Here is a 17,779-nt window from a genome sequence, read left to right on the forward strand (position 1 = left end):
CCCTAATTTTCTGTCTCAATAACACAGAATTACCGAGTTCGAAAGGCACCTTTCACGAAGTACCTGTCAAAACACGGGTCACATTTACGCAAAAAATCGTTGTTGAAATGCTATAAATGTAAATGAGGCGTTAATTGCTATCACATTGGGTGCGCTGCAATAATACAAAATGTATGTGTATCCCTTTACGGTGGGTTCTGACGTCCCACTTATATAGCTGTCTTAAAGAGACACGTTAACTCTCTTTTGCGTCACACTACTTTTCATTGATCTTTAAAAACAGACCACCTGTCTTTATAAAAAGATTCACCACATACGTGATCGATTGATATGTGGGGTTTAACGTCCCAAAACCACTATATGATGAGAGATGCTGTAGTGGAGAGCTCCAAGAATTATGAGCACCTGGGGTTCTTTAACGTTAGGTTTAACAATAAAAAGACAGAGCACTAATTTTAGGTGAAACTGAATTGTCTGGCGCTCATCACACTATATTTCATTGAGGTTTATCTGACTTGACTGTGAACACTGATAAGCGGATGTGATGCGAACACCATGTACGAAATAAGTTAGGTCCCTTAAGCAGTAACCTCCAGCACCAACCTGATGAGGACCAGCGGCTGCTGCTTGTACCAAGATGCCGGTCGAGCCCACTCGCTGTAAAGTAGCTGTAGCACCATGCAAAATGATATAAAATTCAGATCTCTATTCAGAGGAAGTTTTCTACTTGATACGACCGAAAAACAGGTAACTAAGTTGATATAAGAGCAATTCAGACTGAAAAACAAACCAACCCTTCGTTCTGTGGGAATTTCTGTAAGAGAGTCGAACGGTCCACTGCCACATGGACCCTGCAAACAGGCGAGCCAAACAATCCAAAGTGAGTCTGAGTTGCATTATAGTAGGGCGGAATTTTAATCCCAGTGCTTACACAGAAATATTCAACTAAAAATAAAAGATAAAACTCTGAGTTAGGGTACGTTGTCACAAAAGAAATGGCGCCGCTGTGCACTCAGATTATGCATGCCTTTTAACCAAACGCCTCCAAACTTGCGGTATTGTGTGATGCAAGGTTAATACGGTAGGGATACTGAAGGTACGCCCTGAATTTCATCGATGAGCATAGACAGAGTTACGTGCGTTAAATCTGCCTAAAGCAGATTTATGTAAATTAGTACTACCAACTCCTATAAAAAAAGCAAACCTGAAGCATTCTTGCGGGTTGTGATGGGCCTATAAAAATCATCCTTTGCAATGAGTGGCCACATGGCATCGGAATCAAAATTTTACTATTAAAATTACGATCATTATTGGAAGAGACAGGCTTCCATATACAGGAAAAGGTCCATTAATCAGGAGACTGCATCAAGACCCCCTGTACAAAGGTAATTAAGGTAGCGAACACTTCGCAGCAAAAGTAGTGAGAGGTAGTATTCTTGCAAAAAACATAACAATAGCACAAACACATACAGGTGATTAGCTAAAATAGCATGATTTCATGGCATTATTCAGCTGGTTTATAAAATATGAATTCTTTTGAGCATGATGACACGGGTTGTTCGAAAAAATAGGCCCTTTGTTTCAAGCATGTACTGCGACATATAAAGTAAAAAAATATTTGCACCACGTGCCACAGTGTCCGTCGAAAATTCCTATATTATTGCAACCACGCGTCATTTGCAAATCACGAACAAGGCAGTTTGAAATTTTATACGGAAGCAATGATGAGTGACGAAGTGAACACCTACGTCGTGCAAAGGGTAGGCTGCCAGGTAAACCTGTTCATTCAGAAGCCTGTATACACCTGCAGTGGAATGAAACTTTAATTATTCATATGGAAGGTGGGGTCAAACGTTGACAGCGAGATTCAAAATTCGTTCTACAGCAGCCGCATTTAAAGCTCGGGCTATAAAATTTGGCAGCGTATTTTAAAGGCAGACGCAGATTAGAATGAAGCTCGAGATCAGTTTCAGATTCTGTTAAGTGTTTTTTTTCGTTTTTGATATTTTCCCAGTTTTTCTACATCTGTACTTTTTCGTTAGGACCACCTATTTGCAGAACAGCAAAGGTAACAACTTGTGCTTTACAGAAGTTAAACTAAAGTTGTGAGCGTAAAACCAAAACCACATATGTTAAATTGTTACGTTTTTCAGTGTATCAAAGTTTGCCATGGAGGGTTGACTTTTATTACTCAAGTAACAAGTGCATCTAGGCGATTGGTTCTAGTTACAGCTGTGTATATTCAAAAATTTAACACCCATGTGAGAACTTTGTTTTCGTATGCAGGAAAGTTCGCGAGAAAAAGCACACAAACTAAGAATGAGAAATATAAGCTTAGCTGACTACGCGATATTTTGTGGTCATCGCTGTTACGTATTTTTTTATAATAATATCATCACTGGCTTTAAAATATTGCCTTATTTCTCCTTTTAATAAGAGATATCGCGAGCATCGTACAGGTCTCGTTCTTAGGATAAAAAATTATAAAACAAAATCAAGGTGCTTAGCTTCAATATAAAATGCTCTCGCTTAGAAATAAATAACCCAATTAGTCAAAATTTACTTTAATATGGCTTCATGCTGCATTATTTTGTTTTCTTTCCATGCAAATCTGGAGAGGTTAGAACTAATCCTGCTTCCTAAGTCCCAGTGAAGCTGCGCAATGTAGCCTTATGTTCTGGCAGGCATTCACAAATCGCACTACAACAATTTTTTTTCTGGCAATTCAGCGAGACATTAAGCGAAAGCGACAGAAAGTTTGAAATTTCCTTTGTTTCCGTACCCCTCTTGCTCGAAGAGACAGTTGACGTTAAACTTGCCAAAAAAGACGCGTTCATTACCATTCTCTTTATTTCCCACAAAGCGTCATGACCAAAAAAGAGAGCATGACAGATGCCCGGCTTTTCTCACCCTTTTGCCGATCATTTTCATCGTAGGTGGTTCGCATTAAAACTTCCCACGCGATCCGGCTTCGAATGGCTTGGGAGAAAAAGCAATCTTTGTTTTGTATTAGGTACCTGCGTGCGTAAACCAGTGTAAGCAAAGTGACAACTGGTCAGTCAAAATTCAAAGCTCTCTTTAGAAGGATAAAAGCACTGCAGAGGGTCACTGGCGGAGACACGTTAGCCGAAAAAAAAAAAACCTGACGAGCATGCGGACGAAGACAGCGCTTGTCTTCGTCTTCTTGCTAGAGTTCGTTGGTTTTTACTTGCGGGCTAATAAATATGAATCAGTTACGTACGGCCAAGCTAGCTCAATGTATTAATTTCTCTCGGACAACACGGAGAGCTTAACCAATACGCAATACTCCACGTGCCATTACGCGTGGAGACAAAGAAAAAAATAGGAGGATAAAAGTTGCCAAGCAATGCCTAATAACCCTGGTCATGTACGCAGATTTCTTATTTGTGGAATAACTAATACTCAAACCTTCTTGTACTGGGGGTGTTCCTGGAGCACTAACGATGTGTCCTTCAAGGAAGCTAATGCCTTCAAGAAGACAAGAATACATGTCTGAACTCTAGCTCAAGCAAGACAGCCTGTACAAATATTTCCCACACTTTCAAGTCTTAATATTCCCCAGAATATCTGTCTTACACTACATTTCGAAAATAATATAATTCTTCAGTTTTTAATTGAAAATTGGCACATCACATGTTAAGCCAAAAGAAAAACGCCTTAGTGAAAAGAAATTTGATGAACTTCCATTATTAAAAGCATTCTCAGTGGCGGGTTAGTGAACCAATGTAGTAAAGGGACCACTCTGGTTGAGAAAACAAAATTTGGAGGGACGGGCACTGGTCCCCCTTTGTTTGCGCCTCTTGGAAATATTCGTGATTACACGTTTTCTTATAACATTATTGCTGGACGTGCTGGGTAACGATTCCAGTACTTCTCGCAATAGTGTTACAAGAAAACCTGTGTTTTTATATATTTGAAAGCAGGCGAAACGATGGCTAAACCAATAGCGGACTGGAGCCTTTCCAATAACGCTTCGTATTTTATGTTGTGCCAGAATGGTCAGTCACATTGCGCCACTAAACCACTACGCTGCGATATTGATGTACGATAGTTTCTTTTCGTGGTACTTGTAGATTTTACCGACCTGGGTAAGGTGATAGTCGTTTGGTACTTTGCTTTTATATCGAAGGGCGACCGTTTAGGAATAACCGTAGCCTAGAAATATAAATGTATCTGTGCAACATATATGTGCATCAAAGCGACAGCTGCATGCATGTTGTCATAAGATACACGATAATAGTCAGTCCCTAACAATCGCGTCGTATTGAATTCAGTTATGCTTCTGAAAAAGCTTCCATATTGAATTAGGCTGTGCGAAGAAGCATACACCAACCACACCATTTTTTCTAAGTATTCCATGTTAATTTCTTCACAGTTCTTTTTTGAAAGACTTAAATAGTAGATAACGGTGCCCCTTCAGGATAATGTGACGACTTTGTGCCAATTTGAACAATCATGGACATAATATTACACGCACACTCAGTCTCATTACATGTTGTTTAAGCTAAGCCAGTAAAGCGATTTCCCTATTATTAAGTACAACGTTTGCCTAAAGACCGTCAATTGTTTCGTTTGGTTCAGCTTCTTACCATTGATGTCTGATAGGCTGCATCTTTCTGCCATTTCCCATAAGCTTACCTCGCTAAGACAGACGCCCTTGTCAAAATCTTCCTATTTGTGTAGCATATTTAGGCCTGCAATAACCGCTTTCTTTGGTGGCTCATTGAGCATCATATAAGCGTCACGGGCGCTATTTGCGAAAATCCCAACAGGGAAGGCATGCCACCGCCGGCACATGAACACTTGACCACATGGCCACATGGTATACCATGCGTTCATGCCATGAACATGGTACATGACACACATGTACAAAAACATGCGAATGGTGGGGCTATTTCAAGCGTACCAGTGTTTCACAACAAAAACACACATACACACGTATATACACTGCGCTACACCGAGTGACATATACCAGGGGTACTACAAGGGAAGGTACTGGATCACTACGTGGCAGGCAAAAGCTATGCGCGGGCACTACGGAGGAAAGGCCACGGAGAACAGTGCTACGTCCACTACACCAGGAGCAAATCACACGTCGCCTCTGAAACTCGAGTCATCTTAGACCTCGCCTGGAGGTCTCCGGCGAAAAAGGTTCAGTGTGTGGGTGATTTTCACTGTGTCCCGCATTCGAAATAAGCCTCACCGTGCCGTTGCACAATCGCGAAGCGCTCGCCTTCAACCCCGAGAAATCCTCAGGGAGAGGGGTGTACCACTTTAGGATTGAGTCAAATCTGGGTACAATATCCCTCTTGTTTTTGAATTCGGTGACTTTCCAGCCGGCAACCGGTACGTCATTGAACCCGGCACCTCCCACATTGGAAGCCGACGCTCATACCATTATGCTACGTCTGTGGTTTCGGGCTACGGACTAGTCAAGCCACCTCTAGGCAGATTTTTTTTTTTTTCGTTGTACTCCATCTGTGAGATCGTACAAGGTGGAAATAAATTTTAATTCGAAGGGGTTGCGAGGAATGATAAATAATCGCATTTGGTCTAATCATGTTTCATGGAAGTGTCGCTATCCAGGGTTGATTTCCCATTGCTGTTCAAAACAGCCTTTTTGATATTGTAGTCACCTACGCCTACAGCGACACTGCACTGTCAACTTGTCTTGTGTTGTGTTGGTGGCTGGTGAAGTGAACACAGTAAATAAACCAACCGTAGGCTTTGTCCTTCTTGTGCAGTTAGCTGCGTTATTTTGCGCGTTTTAACGCACATATGACACACTAATACGGTGAATACCTGGGACTGAGGGAGGAAAATATGTAATCACTTGTATTTAATGATTATAAACTGAAGTGTTCTCACGTTCAATGCCGAATACAAGTCACGAAATCTGTGTTAGCACGTATTATGCTTATGAGTAAACGGAGCTTCAAGACGTTTCGTGTACTCAGATTTTGAGGGCATAATAAGGGACCTCCGGTGGTCATATTCCCACCCGGACCCTCCACTACAACGTCCCTCATCGCCCTACTGTTACTTTGTGGCGTCATACGTAGCGGATAATGTATTTCTACTCGAAAAATATAAGTGAAAGGACGTCGTGTGACCTGCTCCTTCGAAGGCGTGCACGTGATGCCGGACGTACTTACGAATCGGCATCTTCCTCGTCACCGCTGTGTACGACCAATGACAATGCACGGAGACCAGCGCCACCGGAGAAGCCAAAGTGGGAAAAAGAGCAAGCATTACTCCCCCGAAACGTCTCAGCACCGAATGACGTGGGCCGAATCACCACATTTTTTTTTTTTTGCACAACTTCGATTCTGTTAGTCCCATTAGTGTTTGCTTTGTATTGGATCACAGTTTCTATCATTTTTTGTTTTCTATATTGATTACATTTTGCCTAAGTATTTGAATTGCCTTGCCTTTTCTTTTTTTTTACTTCAAACTGTGATTAGATTGCTGTCTTTTTATTTTTGCCCTAAGGTAGGCTTGCTTTTGTGCTAACTTTATAACAAGGTCCCTCTTCAGTGTTTACCCTATGGCGCATTTTTTCAGTACTAAAATGCCTATATTCAGTATATCATGTCATTATTGAATGAATTTCAAACTTCGAACTTCTAAGTTCGACAGCTAGAATGGACCGATCCCGAAGCCACGGACTCGTCATAATGTACCCAGGAATCTTGATATTTCTGACTTGCTCAGTTTTGCAATGAACACAGGGGAATCAGCTCTTTAATACAGTATGGAGATATTTGTTTGCGGCTCACCTACGGCAGGTTGCCTAAAATGTGTGACGATCACAATGCCGCAGAATGCACTGACATTGCAACGCGTAACTTACTTAAAACGGTGTCACCAATCACTGCAGCGCTGTTCACCACGACAAACATGTCATTTGAGTAAGAGCTAGTCCAACAGTAATCCAACAGGTGATGAAGATGCAACTATGGGAAATCAGCTAATGGCCGCATACTTTGAGTTGATAACACGTAAGTTTGGGCTTACGTAACCATTTGCCTATGGAAGAAGTATCAGTTTCTAGCTGACTTCAAAAAATGTAAAGACAGGCCACATGCTGCGCTGCAATGCTTAATTCGAATGTTCCCAGGATCCTCGACTACCGATCAGCAAGGTTTTCTGACCATGCAGACAAAGCGTTGCAGGACCCTTTAAAAAACATTCGGTCAGCATATTTTAATAGGAAGGTATAAAAAGAAAAGTTTATCTGTCGCAAAGTTTTCACCAGAAACGTTGATGAAGCACAGAAAGGCCAATAATAGAAAAGAGAGTTAATAAAGCTAGAGCATAAACTTGTACAAGTTAGGTGAACATAAATTGAGATTAAAATAAAAAGTCGAAAAGCTGCTCGCATGGAAGGAGCACTTCAGTGTTTTGGATTGGCTCACGGGACGGCTTTGTGCTCCCCAATAGAAGAGTACTAAGTACTTTAAATCGTTAACCATGTTTTCTTAACAGACATCGTTTACTAATAATAATACCACATTAGTATGCATAAACTACTCCAAAGCGTTCCCAATTAGTTGTACACACACTGCTGCCATGTCGCTTGACAGGAACTACTTCTTCACACTCGGAGCTTGCGATATACTTACATGTGCTCTCGCTGTCGCACGAACTCAGCGTTGAAGTACTCAGTTTCGTCGGGTATGAGTTGCTTGTTGTAAGGGAACGGCGTCCAAAACTTGGCCCACAGGGCCTCCAGCGCATTGGGCTTGCCTTCGTTTTCCACTTCCGTCGATTCGTTCTCGAGCTGTAACATTGGCGTTACTTGAAAGAGACACCCGGGCAGCGTCTGGCTTACTAAGAGTACATTCAAGTAGGTCATTTTTGAGCGCTCTGGAGGATCTTAAAGATGCTCGTGAAATAGTTACTAAGCATTTTCACTAAAATATTAAGGCCAATACCTAATCAAAAACCAGGAACGCGAGTTGAATACGTGCTTGTTTTCATTGTAAAGCTGTGAAGTTGCTAAATCCGCCAAGCTCAAACAAATTCAAAGTCAGAGCGTTCTCAAACTACCACCCTAATGTGCCAAATGTATTAACACGATATGTGCAACAGAAGAGAAGATCTCTTACTTGTGCTTACAGTGCAGTAAGGAAACGAAAATGCTTGGCATTACTGGACTGCTGCATTTGCATGTGTCATAGCCTGAAACATCGCCTCAAGTACACGTGCCACTCTGTAGGCTTGCACAGGCTTCTTTCTCTGCCTCCCCCACCCTCCACTACGTTTGTCAAGCACGAAAAAACAAAAAAAAAAACGCTGCGATAGATGCAAAAACCAAAACGAAGCGATGGTGAGTTTCTGACAACAGCCACGGAACAGGAATGGGAAGCCCTCAGTTCCTGCAATGCGCCATCGAGCACCCTGGGTCATCACAAAAAAAAAAAAAACGCGAATGGTTCAACTGATCAAGCGCGTAATTAATGCCAGTCCCTCCTATAGATGGTTAAGGTTTTTAGAAAAAAAATTGGGTGACCCTTAAACTTCGCCTTTAAGAGTTGAACTCGATAGTCAAATCCAGCCCCTATAGTGCTTCATTCAACCGCTAAGTGAACACGTTTCGACCTAAAGCAAGAGTCGCATGGCCTCCAAAATAAACGGCACCCGCTTGCTATTTCGGAGGCTTTAAAGAGTCGCACAATGCCTCACAGATGAGAGCACATTATCTAGCGTTTGCTGTTTGCTTGATCAATGCCTCTAGAAAGGCGTGATATGTTTTCCGCTAGATGGACATAGTTGTGCATTTTTAGAGCTCTTTGAAAGTTTCTGTGTGTTTTTAGCGGTGATTTATGCACTATCCTGGCCTTTATCGACCTAGTTTGATGGCCTCCCAAATGCGTTTGCAAATTGCCGAATGGGATCGTTTTCGTCGTGACACTTGTCGAGCGAAATGCGTTAAGAAGACTCCTTCCACTACATGGCATTTATGTAGTGTTTTTTTTTTTTTCACCAAAACAGCTGCAAGTGACACCGTGGCTTTGTGGTAGGACACCTGCTTGCCATGCAAACAGCCCGGGTTCGATCCTCAATGACACCGAAAGTATTATGGTTCATTTTATTTGCTTCTTTCTCAATCTTTTGCTCACAGACGACTTTTCACTCAGAAGCAACAGTGCCGACTCCAACGGCGGAATTTCTGCGACACGAGCTGTCTAATGCTATTGCGTTAAATCTGTTTAACGCTTTAGAGTACATGGTAGTCTACTAAGGGAGAGCGGACAGCCGTCCCAGTTTATCTCGAAAGGGTATACAGCGATAAGCAGGCTCGATGAGTTGTGATTAATGTAAAAACTTGTATAAATGGCCTGTGTTTCTTCTGTAGTTAGAACTTTGACAGCCTTTTCGCACATCGGTGGCGGCATACACATTTTGAACCAACTCACCGGAACAGCCAGTTTTGCCCTTCACCCCGAATCGGAAAATGTTTAACACGAGAACATTGCCGATTTCATGTTTAAGTGTACTTCTTTTTTTTTTCACTATAAAACGCGCGGAAATATATGATTACAGCCGCCTTTTTTTTTTGTTCATATCAAAAATGAATATCTTTTAGTTATAACGCATGTACAGTCGTGCTCTATATCACTTGCAACCCAGCACTGCATCAGCTCACGAGTTGACCAAAAACTCTCATACGATGCGCATGAGAAACATCCAATAATCTCGCACGATCATACGAGAATACATATGTGTTCATACGAGATCACCGGATACGAGGCGTACATGTGATATGAAACTTTTTCATAAGAATTACCTATTATAGCCATTATTTTCACAGCTACACACTGTTGTGTTACATGGGGGCGCTACTGAGTATGAAAATATTATTTATTTAGGAAAATGAGAACAACTTTCAGCCACGCGTAATTTTTAACCCATTAATTTACGCACTCACGTGTTACAAGTCATTGAGTGCGACTGTACGTATGATATGAAAAGCTACTCGGTAAATACCATAGAGTTTCCCAAAATTAACTAGAGGGCAGTCTGGCGCTGCGATCGTTCAGCGACCATGGAAATGATGGGTAGTACACACATTTGCCTAGTCTTCGTACTTGCGGGCGGCGAATCGTACTTGCGGCTTCGTTTATTACTGGTTACGGTTTTGTTTTGAAAGAAAGAACGAACCCTTTTGAACTTGGGGACTTGATTTAAAATAGTAAGCTTAAAAGAATAAGGTTGTGAAGCGCAAACGGTGAACATTTGCTAATTTATGTTTTTGTGAAAAAACAGCTCCAAGCCACACGAACACACGCGGAGCCAAAAACAGGCCAGAAGTATGAAAATTAGTCAAATTTGTGTACTACCCATCATTTCCATGCTCGTTGCAGCGCCGTGTGTTGCAACTCCCATAGACACTAGCGCCAGAGTTCCCTCTAGTAAGTATTGTGGGGAACTCTATGGTAAATACTTGCAACCCGTGATATACCCTACATTGTTAATCAACAAGTCGTTCTTCGCACGCCGTAGCAGTTAGCTAGTGGTTGCGCTTACGGTCCCAAGGACTATTTATCGTTTCTTTTTACTAATATCAGGAGCGTACTACCAAAGCGGGATATCTTGTCCTGTTTAATTGACTCTTCAGATTCCAACGTTATAGTGCTAACCGAAACGTGGTTAAACTCGTCTGTCATCAGCGGTGAAATATTCCCTTCTTATCCAGATTTCAATATTTTTCGTACCGACCGAGATGGCAGGCGTGGTGGTGGCGTGCTCATTGCTACTCACCGTGACCTTGGCTGCTATCGTATCAATATACCAACCTCACTCGAAATGGTGTTTGTGTGCTGTAAAGCCATTCAACCCCACGTAGTCTTAGGTGCATGCTATCGCCCACCTGATTCCGACAGTACATTTATACCAATGTTTCATGACGCGCTACAATCACTAAAGATTCATTTCCCTAATGCACCAGTTGTCCTATTCGGCGACTTTAATTTTCCGAACATAGATTGGTCTGACCTCGTCCTTGTCACATCGAAACAAAACATTGAAAGCAACTTCGTCGATACATGTTTAACATTCGCTTTAACTCAAATTGTTAATGCAGCAACGAGGCAATCTAAACACTCAGCCAATATACTTGATCTAGTACTAACAACCCATCCTGATAGAATCACTTCGCTTTCGTACCTCGACGAAATCAGCGACCATAAGGTCATTCATGGCACATTCCAATGTAGGCTGAAGCGCCCAGACAAAACGAGGAAAAAGCTTACCTTATACGATAAGGGTGATTATAATAATTTCAATAAAGAACTAACAAAATTCTGTCAGTTTGTAGTTAAAGGTTTTAACAAACGATCTGTCACTGAAAATTGGTTAATGTTTAAATCTAAAATGCATGAGCTTATTAGTACTTACATTCCAACAATTACGATTGGTGAACGTAGCACATCCCGCTGGTTTAATCCTGAACTCAAGAGGCTCAAAAACAAAAAGAAACGACAATTTCGCGCCGCAAAAAACAGCAACAATCCTGTGGCGTGGCAAAAATACCAGACTACCACGAAGCTATTCTGCTCTGCCATCGATAAAGCGAAGCGGCTGTTTAATAATACCACCTTGCCCAACTTACTCCGCACTAACCCAAAACAATTTTGGAGAGTGATTAACCCGCGAAACGAAAACAAATGCATATCAATAATGGATCCAACTGGACAGCCTATCGCGAATAATGCAGTAGCAGAAGAACTAAACCATACCTTTTCTTCCGTTTTCACCAGAGAACCGATTGAAAACCTCCCTGATGTCTCCCCCCACAACTACCCTACCATGCCGGACGTCATTTTTTCACCTCAGGGCATCCAGAAAATTATCGAGTCGTTAAAACTTACATCATCCTGCGGCATCGATGGTATAAATGCTAAGGTGCTCAAAAACACCAAAGAAATCACCAGTGTCATTCTTTCCTATATTTTTCAGCAATCACTCTCATCCGGCATCGTTCCTCACGACTGGAAAGTGGGTAAGATCGTTCCGGTTCCTAAGCCTGGTTCATCTAGTTACCGGCCAATTTCCTTAACCAGCGTCTGTTCAAAAATAATGGAACATATAATTCATTCACAAATCGCTAACTTCCTTACCTCAGTTAAATTTTTTCACCCTAACCAACATGGATTCCAAAGGGGACTCTCATGCGATACTCAGCTTGCACTATTCATCCATGACTTAAGCGCTAGTGTAGACCTTAACATACCAGTTGACGCCCTTTTTATTGACTTTGAGAAAGCCTTTGACAAAGTTCCCCACAACCGCCTACTACTAAAACTCTCCCAATTAAGCCTTAACCAACTTGTCTACAATTGGATTCAGGACTTCCTCACTAACCGTCAGCAATTTGTTGAAGCTAACGATACGCCCTCTTCCCTTTCCAACGTAATCTCCGGTGTGCCACAAGGTACAGTTCTAGGACCCCTCCTCTTCTTAATTTACATCAATGATTTACCCGATAACATTTCATCTAACATCCGCCTCTTTGCCGACGACTGTGTAATCTACCGACCTATTACTAACGTTTCAGATACAATTACTCTCCAGCAGGACCTACTAAAGCTGGACGAGTGGTGTCGCAAATGGCTCATGGTATTAAATACTAATAAAACTGCACTTATTTCATTTCACAGACGCCAAAACTTACCCACCACTAACTATAATATTAATGGCTCCATAGTTTCTTCCCTAAGTTCCATTAAATATCTCGGTGTTAACATTTCACAGAATCTAAACTGGTCTTTTCACGTAAGTAAAATAGTTAACAATGCTAACAGAGCTCTCGGTTACCTTCGTCGTAACTTGCATCTTGCCCCTCCATCAGTCAAATTACTAGCCTACAAAACACTAATTCGCCCAAAACTAGAGTACGCATCCGCCATTTGGGACCCATTCCAAATTAACCTAAGTAAGTCCATCGAACTAATTCAAAACCGAGCAGTTAGATTCATCTACTCAGATTACTCGTATCATACCAGTGTTACCACCCTTAAAAGAATAGCAGATCTACCTAACCTTGACCTACGCCGTAAGGTTTCCAGACTATCCTTGTATCACAAAATGTATCATACGTTTCATTACAACTGTCCCATTCAATCAGCTCATCGTACTTCAGCCCGCACAAGCCACCACAAGGCCGTGTACCCACCTCTTGCATGTACCACAGCCCACCATCACTCCTTCTTCGCTCAAGCAGCCAGGGACTGGAACGATCTTCCCCCAAGTGTCATCCATCATAGCAACACGGATAGATTTAAAAATGCCATAGAATCATTGTTTTATTAACCCTATATTGTTTGCCCACACCCTCATGTAAAGCCCCCTGTTGGGTGGCCTTTGAGGTATATTAAATAAATAAATAAATAAAATTGCACGTCGTTTCATGTTACATACCACACAGTAATCAGCGTAAAACCGGCTACTTCACGCTGTGTAATAAACTTCAGACACAAATAGACGAGATTCAGTGCAATGTGCAGTCAACATGCTTTCATACAGATGTGCCATAGGTGACGTTAAAGCAGTACAAGAAGGTCTTGCGTGTAGCGCGCGTGGATGGCCGTTGAGGTGCTTGAAACGAGCTGATGCTAACAGTATCAGTGCTGTCCAACGACGTGCTATCAAATATGGTCAGTGATAGTGCACTAGAGTGCTTTTCCGGGCCGTTTGGTTCACAGAAAACAAGAAATAACGCGAATTACAGGACAAGAAAACATGAGCGGACATGTGCTCAGACCGTCTGTCCTGTGGTTCACACTGTTTCGTGTTTTTTTTTTTGTATGAATAGTGATGGTGCTCGACAGAGTGTGAACGCCGATGAAGTCAACCACCTTACCCACGCTGACGTGTTGCGGGGTCTCCTGGACGCCGAGCCGACCGATGGCTGATAGCGGCATGGTGGCGAGAGAATACAAATCGACACAGGAAATTATTTGTTCGAATCATTTAGAAAGTGTGGCTCGTCTGCACTCGTTTCACGGTTATTTTAGCGAACTACTTGGGGAAAAAACATACAGGGTTCCCCAGCCAACTCTGGCCATGATGATGATGAAATAAACATTGATCGTCCTGTAACGGTGTTTCCGACCTCGTGAGCTTGGGGTCACCTTAGGTGGGAGGATTCCTCATTCTTGCCAGACATTGAAAATATGCCGAGGTGACATACGACGACGCGACCTAGTGCATGTAGTGGGCTATCACATAGACTATGTCAAATTATTTTTTTTGTGTTCTGCTTAATTGCTCAACCAGACAATATCAATTACCCTTCTTCTGAAGCAACGAAGCTAGCAAAAAAATGTCACAGCTAAAGTATGCTCTGCAAAACGTTTGATTGAGCAATTTCTAACTTACTGCCTATTAACTATTAGTGTTTCTTCTGCTCACTACAGATGTCTCCGAAACACACGAAAAACACCGAATGACATACCGGCTAGCGCGCGGTAGTTACAGTGATCCTCACGTTCCGCGTAAAAACTGTGTGCTACCCTTGCGGCGGTTCATGGCAGGAGATCACCTGGCTGGTGCAAACAAAAGATTCTCCACTCTCTCTTTCGCGTTTACTCGGTTATTTTCCTCCTCCCACGTGTACGGTAGCAAACTGGACTTAGTCAAGTTAACTCCTCTACCCTTTCTTATGCTCGTTCAATCTCTCTCTTCATCATCACACAGCCGCCACCATCGTCGCTGTTATAAATGTGACTTAATGTTGTGATTCTCTACGGGTGGACGTTAGGGAACCATGAAATTACTAGTGCTCTCGCAGGCTGAACGCTTTTGTGTGTACTTGTCTGGTTGTTTGTCATAGACTCTTCCATTGCGGTGCGGGTGAATCGAAAAGAAAAGAAATCTGAGAAAACCTATCAGCATACGCCATTTTCAATTGCGTACAACACGAATCAGAGTACAATCCAGGCCCGCAAGTAAAACCTATCTAAAAAACTCTAGCAAATTCCAGAATTTGAGTGGGGTCGTTTTGCTTGGATTGCTGGTTAGCATTGTCGTGAAGCTACCTTGCACACCGAGATTTCCGCATAAGAACCGGGCATTAGCTCCAAATTATTCTTATTCATTTGCACGGCTTATACGCGAAAATACAGCATTTGCTTAACGCTAAGAACAATACTGCAGCGAAAATCAGTGTTTTTCGTTAATAAGTTTGGTCTCTTTGCTGATAGAACCAAATAACCAAGCAAGAAACTTTGCGCAAAGTCGTAACGCCTATCAGGCTGTCATATAACCTGACTAACTTCTTGTGTGTCACGTTATAGAAAATATAAAGTTGTAGACTGCACCACATGAATGGGCGCATAAATCATAGTTGAACAAAGTCATGTTCCATCAGCTCATCAGCGATGCTGTGACAGAACTCACATTCATTATAGCTTGGTTTGTAAGAATACGTGGGATTGTGAAAATAAAGCTGGACCTGTTTTACTTACATATTTCAGGTCTGGCAGGACTGGTTTCTCGCCCTTCGCAACAGTCACTGTGGGAAAAGCGACCATTTTTCCGCGCTTCTGGAAATGTGAAATGCTACAATTAGGTACAACTCTGGACTTCTGTAGCTTAGAGCGCACATACGCTCTCTCACCTAAACCAACAGCATCTCTATACAGCATTTATTTTGATCCTGTGCTTATGGAAAGATATTGTGTACAGAAACTAACTACTTTGCAGGAAACTATTACATTCTTGCTTTTTTTGGGCTTCTTGAATATCTACCCTCAGTTCATTCCCGTTAAAAAGCCTTTCAATTTACACCATCAGCCACGGAACTTATAGGTTGTCACCAGTGGCAGTGATCACCCCCTCCTTTAACGCCATAGCATTGAAGAAATCATTTCGCAGAATTTCTGGTATTGGCATCAGTGTCTTTGAGAGTGAGAAGTTGGCGTTGTCTACGAGTCAAAATCCGAATGACTAATAAAATAATAATGATGTATCTTCTATCCTTGCGAGAATTAAAATCAGGCTTTCCGCGTGTCAAGCAAATGTTCTACCACGGAGCTAAACCAGTACTTGAAACTGCTTCACAGACTCGCCGTGGTGATCTACTGGCTAAGGTACTCAGCCGCTGACCCGCAGATAGTGGGATCGAATCCCGGCTGCGGTGGCTGCATTTCCGATGGAGGCGGTAACGCTGTAGGCTCGTGTGCTGAGATTTGGGTGCACGTTAAAGAACGCCAGGTGCTTGAAACTTCTGGAGCCCTCCACTACGGCGTTCCTCATAACCATACAGTGGTTTTGGGACGTTAATCCCCTCATAGAGATAATTTATTTATGTATTTATTTATTTCGTAATACTGTCAACCCTCATAGAGGGCCACAACAGAGAAGACATACATAAAGAATGTACAATGTTCATAAAGTTTCTTAGTACTTTGACCACTCGCAATGACAACTGGTATTCTGTTAATTAACAACTCAACATTCAAATAACAATTCAAGAACAATTCAAGTTTCACAGTCATTTTTCAAAATATTTGTAATGAACATGAAGTCGCTTACATCACTTGGCACTGAAAAAAAAATTTAGCAATCATGTAAATGCGCTTCTACAGCCTTTTTGAAGTCAGTGACATATATTAAACAAACAATTTCGTTCGGCAATTTGTTACACATTTCTATGACATCTGGCATAATCAAAACTGTTTCACAAAAAATGCTATAATAATGTTTCCAATAGTATGAGTCTCCCTAACCTATGTAATATTGAGCGAAGAAACGTAATATCATGCCAAGCGTCAGAACATGTGAAGTGTGCAGCGAGCGAGCATTATATATGATTGTTTGCAACGTCCAATGTTGCTATCTAGGCGGCAAGGTTGAAGACGTTGCGCGCAGCGTTAAGAAACGCATGTCGCGTAATCTTGAAGGCAAAGCCAGAGCTTCGCCAAAGTGTTTTTTTTCTTTCTTTTCGTTTATCAGATTGATGATAAACGATGAATGTTCGTTATGACGATTGTTCTTTGTTTCTGTCAACTCGACATTCGCTTTGCCCCTTGGAAAAAGAATTTTCCATTTTTTTTCCTCTGCGCTCAATGGAAATTGACGAATCAGTCCTACGTAAGCCCGTCTGCAGAGTATTTGAGGGAGCACCGATAAAACCACCTGTTTGCTAATTTGATAAATGATTAAGTGAATGAATATACATTCAGATCTAATAAATCCTTTGCTTACAAAACTTTGAAGTACGACAAAGTCGATCTGGTGTCATCGTTTTTTTATTTGATAGTTTCCATTATGGATGGAACGAGTGAAGCTCATATGTACGCTATTCCGTTTTTATCGCCTTCGAGTCACAAATTGACGAAGCAGCCCCAATATAATAGACATGTGTGAGTGACAATCAACACCGCCACCTTTTTATTATGTTACTCTCTATATTGTTGATACTTTATTTATTGCCGTGGTTCGCTGAAGGTATTTGCTTCACTTACGAGAAATATTGACACTTTCAAAGAGCGTGTACTAAGTTGTAAGTCTTATTTATAAAATTCTTCATGGTAACCGTCTTTGGTTTAGTTAGCGCGGCTGCGTGAAGACACCGACGAGATGTTATAAGCGACTTATCTGATTATAACGTACATTGCTTTCATGATTATCACGATCAGGAAATAGTGAGCAGTCGTTAAGAAAGCACTTTCATACGAGGGGTGTCCTGAGGAAAGTCCTTAAAGTTTGCAACTAACGGTTTGGCAAAGGGCAGATAACAGCTGTCATT

General features: G+C 41.8%; 1 protein-coding gene across 6 annotated transcripts in view; it reads right to left on the reverse strand.

The window, feature by feature from the left end:
- The window catches only part of LOC119165358 (anoctamin-4-like), a 96,831-nt gene that overhangs the window by 60,469 nt on the left and 18,583 nt on the right, over nucleotides 1–17,779 (reverse strand). For all 6 annotated transcript variants that reach the window (XM_075871623.1, XM_075871622.1, XM_075871621.1 and 3 more), the window contains exons 4-9: nucleotides 15,495–15,572; nucleotides 7,647–7,804; nucleotides 2,911–3,017; nucleotides 1,749–1,804; nucleotides 795–851; nucleotides 604–668 (exon numbers count right to left, since the gene is read on the reverse strand). In XM_075871623.1, the coding sequence (XP_075727738.1) occupies nucleotides 604–668; nucleotides 795–851; nucleotides 1,749–1,804; nucleotides 2,911–3,017; nucleotides 7,647–7,804; nucleotides 15,495–15,572 (521 nt within the window). The remainder of the gene's footprint in view (nucleotides 1–603; nucleotides 669–794; nucleotides 852–1,748; nucleotides 1,805–2,910; nucleotides 3,018–7,646; nucleotides 7,805–15,494; nucleotides 15,573–17,779) is intronic.

Source organism: Rhipicephalus microplus, chromosome 8 (genome assembly GCF_043290135.1).
Source record: "Rhipicephalus microplus isolate Deutch F79 chromosome 8, USDA_Rmic, whole genome shotgun sequence".
In the NCBI taxonomy this organism is placed as follows: domain Eukaryota; kingdom Metazoa; phylum Arthropoda; class Arachnida; order Ixodida; family Ixodidae; genus Rhipicephalus; species Rhipicephalus microplus.